The sequence below is a fragment of the Fulmarus glacialis genome, unplaced genomic scaffold (genome assembly GCF_000690835.1).
Source record: "Fulmarus glacialis isolate BGI_N327 unplaced genomic scaffold, ASM69083v1 scaffold3471, whole genome shotgun sequence".
Classification (NCBI taxonomy): domain Eukaryota; kingdom Metazoa; phylum Chordata; class Aves; order Procellariiformes; family Procellariidae; genus Fulmarus; species Fulmarus glacialis.
The window spans coordinates 49,000-55,652 of NW_009193218.1; the positions used below are offsets into that span (position 1 = coordinate 49,000).

General features: G+C 41.2%; 1 protein-coding gene across 1 annotated transcript; it reads left to right on the forward strand.

Moving 5' to 3' along the window:
* The first annotated feature begins 3,739 nt into the window (after positions 1 to 3,739).
* Positions 3,740 to 4,027, forward strand: CTXN3 (cortexin 3). The gene has a single exon (XM_009587357.1). The coding sequence runs from the start codon at positions 3,782 to 3,784 to the stop codon at positions 4,025 to 4,027; it is 246 nt and encodes an 81-aa protein (XP_009585652.1). The 5' UTR covers positions 3,740 to 3,781.
* The last annotated feature ends 2,626 nt before the right edge of the window (positions 4,028 to 6,653 follow it).

Below are 6,653 nucleotides of genomic sequence, written 5' to 3' on the forward strand. Positions count from 1 at the left end.
TATTGAGGCTTAGGATGTGCCAAGGACTAACCTGTCAGATTAATGCCACTAATTATATGCAAGTTTTGCTCTGTTTCTTCATTTCTTTACAAATTTGGTGTCTTAGACACCAGGGAGAGCTATAATTGAACTACCTAATGGATGTGTGCACACTGGCAAGGAGAAATTATAATAACAACCTGGTGTAGACAGAGTGATGTGCAACTGTGTACTCATTAAACAAAGGATTAGACACGTCTGCAAGTAAGCCATTACAGAAAGTAATTGAAGGGGGCATCTCTGCATTAAAAAAAAATCAGGGTTAATAATTTAGTTGAAGGATAATCTGTTTGTTCTATTGCTTATGATTTTATCTGAGATGTGGGGAAAAAAAAAAGAAACAGGTCTGCATCTACAGGAATCTTGGTTACACCAATGAATTTTTAAACAACCTTGAGGCTTTTCCACCCATGCTATAACCTGGCTCAGCTCTTAGTGATTGGAACAAGTGGAAAAGAAACTCATCCAGGTAGTGTTGTTATTATTACTATTATCTGGTTACTACCACTTCCCTTGTTATGATCTGTATTTTCTGTTTATTTGTTTTGGCTGCATGGATGCCTTTGTGCTGCAATGGGGATACCTATAGTGTGCATCACACTCATGCTTTCATCTCTTGCCTCTTGGGATCTGCATTAACGGTGGATCCTCAAGCAGAAATCTCCCTCATGCCACGGGGAAGGGCCTTTTTGCCTCTCTTTGCAGCTCCTCAGCACCCTCTTCCAGGCTCTCGTCCTCCCTGTCAGCCTTTGATCAGTACCAACGAGGTGGGATGGAGCTCAGGCAGGGTGAAGGAACTCCTGCAAGGAGTGCAGAGGTTCTCATGCAAGAAAATACAGCTTAGGGGTATGTTGCTACTTACAGTCTGTATAGTCTCCTAGATAGGGAATGTTTCCAGCTGGAAAGCGTCTCTGGTGCCCAGTGCCAGCAGAGCTCTGCTGACACAATAGAAAGTGATGGCAGGGAGGAAGATGTGGAGCTCGGGGACTCCCTTACACCAGTTGCTCCAGGTGAATGACCAGAGGCCAGGAGTGTGGTAGCTCACATTGCCGTGGCCAAGGTGCTTCCAAGTGTCTATAGATACACCCAATTAACATTTTTAGCTAGTTACCTTCTCCTCTTAAGTACCCATGTACTTGTATCAGTACTATCAATCAGTACTATCAGGGGATAGTTAAACATCATTTTGTCACAAAGGAAATGGTTAATGATCTCTTTTAAGTTTTAGTTTGCAAAAGAAGTGGTCCAAAGAGGGCAATGGATGTGGTTATGCCAGGTATTGTGCCTTTCTGTGGAGACAAACTGCCTGCCCCAAAAAGCTTGCAATCATTCAGTGTAATGAGCACGCTCAGAAGGCTGTCTGGAAGCCCAAAGCCTTGAAAATATATTCCTTTCAGCTTTGCAATGTAGTCTTAGTATTTTACTGCATATAGTCTATAGCATAAAAATTAGGATTCTGAGTGTGAAAAGCTGCCCAGACATCTCACCTGTTCCTAAAATCAGTCAATAGTGCTCACTGGTATGAAAATGAATATCTAACTCTTCTCTGTATTACGCCACTTTGGTGCCTGCTCTGATCCCAAAAGGAAAATAACGAACTGCATTTGCTTATCACTGAGTCACTAATTACACATATCTTTTTAAAATCAAGTTTCTTCAAAACTGGAAGGATACTGTGTACAGAATCCTTTGTCTAGTCTAAGTTTGACATTTAAAACCAGTATATCAAAAGTTGATCTTTCCTGACAGTCATAGATTTTCCATCTTCTGCATTTTCTCCCACGGGTGCTAACAATATTCAGATAATGCCTAGAAAAATGTCAGGAAAACCTTTCCTAAAACACTTTGCTCTGAGAAAGCAAGCACAGTTACTGTGTTATTGTGATTGCAGTTTCAGGAAAGACTGTTAAGTGTGTATAATATGTGTATAGCTGAGGGCATATGCTTAAATAACATTAAAAACCATGACATAATGTGTGGGCTGAAGAGCTTTCTGAAGTCAGAATACCAGAGGTTTTTTAGAAGGGGCACCATTACCTCTGGTCTTCACTGTAGCGTCACTGCCACAGTGATACACTCTGTCTCAGTTTATATGTTTCTTCTTTTTTATAACAAGATTATTTATTGCCAGAATTCATTATTTCCTTCACCAGGTATCACACCCCTCCCCCCAAAACCCCCAAAAAAAAAAAAGAAGTCTAACAGCTTTATTAAACTGTTTTTTCCTGAAATTTTAGCTTTCTCTGTCAGACAGTCCTCTGCATTTTTTATCAGCTGGTAGCTGAGACAGTCTTTCAAAAGACTGGAAGTTAACATTTTTGATCTTTCTATCCTTTCCATCATAAATTAAATCAGGCCATGCAGTTCCAATATTTTTGTTGCTTTAATACTTTATCTATTTTGTTTAAGATACAGTTTTTAGAATAATCCTGGCAATGTTCCACTATGACTGTGCTTTCCTAATCCACTTATACCTATTAACTGCTGTTACTGAGGCATGCTTATAAATAATTACTGACCCCAGTCCAGTGATGGAGTGGTTGTAATCATGTGAAAGTTTCACCTGTGCATGCTACATACTGCATTGTGTTCTTCTTTTTCTTCGTCTTACCATTAACACAACATGTTCAGCTGAGACAGTGTTGTCCTCCAACCAGTTTGGAAGCCTTTCTTTTCCTGAGGACACTTTACAGGTAATTTCAGTGGTGCTGATGACCAGGCCTGAGCTGTGGCATCCAGCAGTGCTTCCCTCCCGCTGGAAGGAAAATCCGGTGTGCAAGGCAGGAGAAAGTAATGGTAGGCAGACACTCAGACAGGCGGTTAAGGGAGCAGTTGTGCCAGGCAGGCGGTAGCACAGCATATGCTCTGCTGTCTAGAAACAGCCAAGTTCAGTCCCACATCCCAGCGACTCGCTTGATGTGGCAGAGCTGGTGACATAAAAAATATTTTCTTGCTAACTGTGTTTGTAAGCCTGATTCCGATTTTAAGTAAGAAGAGGAAACATTTGCCCTTGAGCTAAATTACTACTTGACTTACCTCAGGCTGCCTTCCTAAATCTTCTCCCATTTCAAACACAAATTATTTATGCCTTTCCTTCATAAATGCTGCAGTCTTACAGGCACTGAATGGTTGCTGCCTTCCATCGTGGGGACACGCGCAGTTTATTGGCCTGCAGCAGATCCTGGTCCATCCCACCTCAAAATGTTTTTGGTTAGTGTGTATAAAACCATAACTACATTTGTTTCTCAACCCCCTCTCCTCCAACTTAGAGTAGCGTCAACTGCAGTTTGCCTGTCCTGCAGCAAGGCATGCAATTTGCCATTTTTGTGAGATACCCACAGGAGCAGTGTGATTAAACCCCTCGTTTTCCCCCTTGCAGGAAAGAAATGTTCTACCCCAGTCCAAATGATATGGTAGGTAGGGAGATGTTACTGCCAGCTCAGCTTCTAGTGACATTTGATGTTGGTGGCTGGATTCTGCACTGGCAACAGAACAGTACGGGATTTCTAACAGGTCTCTCGTACAACAGAGACAAGACCTGCTGTCAAGTTCTTTTCCATCCCATTTTTTTCCATTAGGAGAAAATCGTGTTGAAGTAAACAAACAAAAGGGCTATTCACAGTTAACATTGCTTCCCCGTTGTCCTACAGATAGCAAAGTGCACCTAAATGGCTTCTACTCTGACCTCAGCAAACTGATGATGAAAAGGTGATTGTGGGATTATTCGTTCCAGCTTCCCTGGATGATGGATGGAGAGATATTCACTGCCACTTTGGTGCCATCTGGGAACATGACACCAAATTCTAGCATGACGCTGGAACAGAAAACAACGTTTGCCTTTGTGATTTTATTATTTATTTTCTTGGGAATCCTCATCGTTCGTTGCTTCCGAATTCTCCTCGACCCCTACCGGAGTATGCCAACTTCAACCTGGGCTGATGGACTTGATGGATTGGAGAAAGGCCAGTTTGACTATGCTCTTGTTTAGAGACTGAGAATTATGGAGGAATTATTATTTAGCACTCTGATAAAGAAAGAAAAATCCTGGAATGTCTCTTTATTTTGTTTCTGGTTTACATTTTTTCAAATATCGTAGGAGTTGCAACATACAAATATGCACACAATAAGTTTGATTTTAATTAAATACGAAAGCAAGTTAAATTTTTGAAAGTAGATTAGTGAACCTCCTCATTTGGAAAAAGATAAAGGTTTCATTAGCAGAACTTTTTTCCAGAATGCATTGGGACAGTAAGTAGTGTATGTGATCTCTTATAACCAGCTAAGAGACACTGGAGCACGTCTTCTCTTGCATAGTTTTTTCATCATTAACAGGAGTCTGTGGAGGAAGGTGTCTTACAAATGAGGTAAGAATGTGTTTTTATGATCTGTATGTAGTAAATTAGCTTTTCAAGCTCCACAAGACTTATCTATCTCCCATGCTCTGAAGACAAGTGAGGAAGTTTCCCATACCGTAAGGTAAGATTGAAAGAGATAGAAAACTTCAGGAGAAAAAAATTCCTCCATGTTTTCCTAGGCATTCAATAAGATGCTCTTTCTTAGCTTTAAGCAGTGAGTAAGCTATGTAATACTAACAAATCACTGACTGAAATCTTTATTGTGAATAAGATATGTAATGATTTTGGCCTATCTTTGTCTTTTTGTGCCCGAACTGATTTCTAGTAAGATAGGTTTTTGCATTGTTCTTACAACAGCTTATGCAAACAAGTTTCAGTCTTGCATGTATTTCAAACCCTGCATTTCAAACATTCACTCAGTCTGTTTATTTGGTGTGTAGGTCACAGTGCATTGTTTTTGTTTCCTAATTGGATGACTGAAACATTGGTGCTAAGAATCAATAAATAACCACTACCTTCTTTACCTATAAATGTCTTTGAATGTACAATGAAAACCCATTCCTAGAAGTCAGTGTAAACAAAAACCTATCTGCATGATTGATCAGGGGAAGAAAAATACAAAATATTGCGTAAAATTTAGTAGAACTACTTAAAGCCCAAGTGGACGTTTGCAAGCATTGTTTAGCAGCACTGAAATACTATAGTGGTAACAACATTTGATGTACTGCCAGGAGGGAAAAGGCCATGCTCCTGAACACAGAAGAGTCTTGAAAAAGGTCCTAGTGCTGCCAGGCTTCTTAAACATTTAATGGAGTGGGGAAGGGAAGGTGCATGCTGCCTGTTTTCAGACAAAGCTTTAGATTTAGCTATTTTACTTGGCTATAATAATGACAAGCAGTTGGGAAGTTTTCCTTTGTGCTTTGGCTTGCAGCCTGTAAATGGAGAAACAAAGCCGGCTCCATAGCTGGTACAGCTGGGGCTGTGCTGACTCACACGAGCTGAGGCTCTGACTCTGCCTGTGGCACTTAGAGCTATTTATTTCCCTTTGCTGCGTGTCCTGTCCATCGGTTAAAGGTTGCAGCTATTTGTAGCAGAGGCAGTGGAAGGAAGGGTGGCTCTGCATGCTGGCTATCACAGTTCACAGGAGGGCAACCAGAGGCCTAAACACAGCTCCCTGACGAAAGAAGCTGGGCTGTCATCTGTCACTGCTGAAATACAAGCACAGCTTTTTTGCAGGGGTGGTAACCTTCAAGATGGAGTGGGCAGAAGGGACAGGAACACAATTATGTTCTCCAGAAGCCATGAGGTACTGGCTTTAGCAACATATCTATCAGTGCCAGGGCACCTCGATCAAGCAAACTCAAACTTTCAGATCGTTTCCCAAAGGTAACGACAGTGTGGCATACAAGAAATGTACCTGTTGTTGCACCAGTGCTGCCGAAAGCAGTGTGTTGTCAATATTTAAGAAGCAGCAGTAACAGCGTTTCTCCCTCTGGCCCGGGATTTCTCTCCTGTGTCAGGGTGTCTTTGTTTGAAGACTCTGTACATTTTATTTTCTTTTAAAGTAAAAAGACTTTTCCTCATAATCACACCTAAAGAAGGAGGTGATGACTCTGGTCAAGGGAATGTAGCACAGTGTTCAAGTGAGGCAATTTGATTCTTGTGTGGAGTTTTGAAGTTGCTGAGGACTGTTTTGGAGACTTCGCCGGCCAGCATCTCTGGTATGTTTGGAAGCATTCCAAGGAGATATTTTTGTAAACCGCTGGGATAGGTCAGTCTATTAAAGGGAATTTAATACTGCTGGGCAGTCACTTTAAGTCAGCCTATCTGTGGATATTGCTAAATTGACTATAGCAAAGATAGGAAATTCACACCGGTTCCCCCACTGCAGCAAAGACTTTTTCCTTTGCATTCTCAAAGTCTAACAGAAGTTTTCTGATGACATGCTGGTGATTCAGTTTTATGATAGCTCACTTTTCCTTGGCCTGGAGAAACCAGACTAGAATTTGAATGGAAAGAGTACTATTCCAGTCCACAAAATAGCCTCTGGCACATCGCTGTGTCTCACAGAATATGTATTCACTGTGGAATGACCTGAAATATTAATGAGACTGGAAAGGGGGGGGTCTGTGTGTTAATGCAGCTGGGCTCAGGCAGCTATGCAGCTCTGCATCACTCTGGTATAGGCTTTTGTTTATTATATCAGTTTCTGTAGAAAATCCTGTGCAATCTTTAAAAACTCTTTTTAGAATGAATATT

Excerpts from the sequence above, each read along its gene's own strand:
- CTXN3 (XM_009587357.1), top strand. The coding sequence starts at position 3,782 with ATGATGGATGGAGAGATATTCACTGCCACTTTGGTGCCATCTGGGAAC.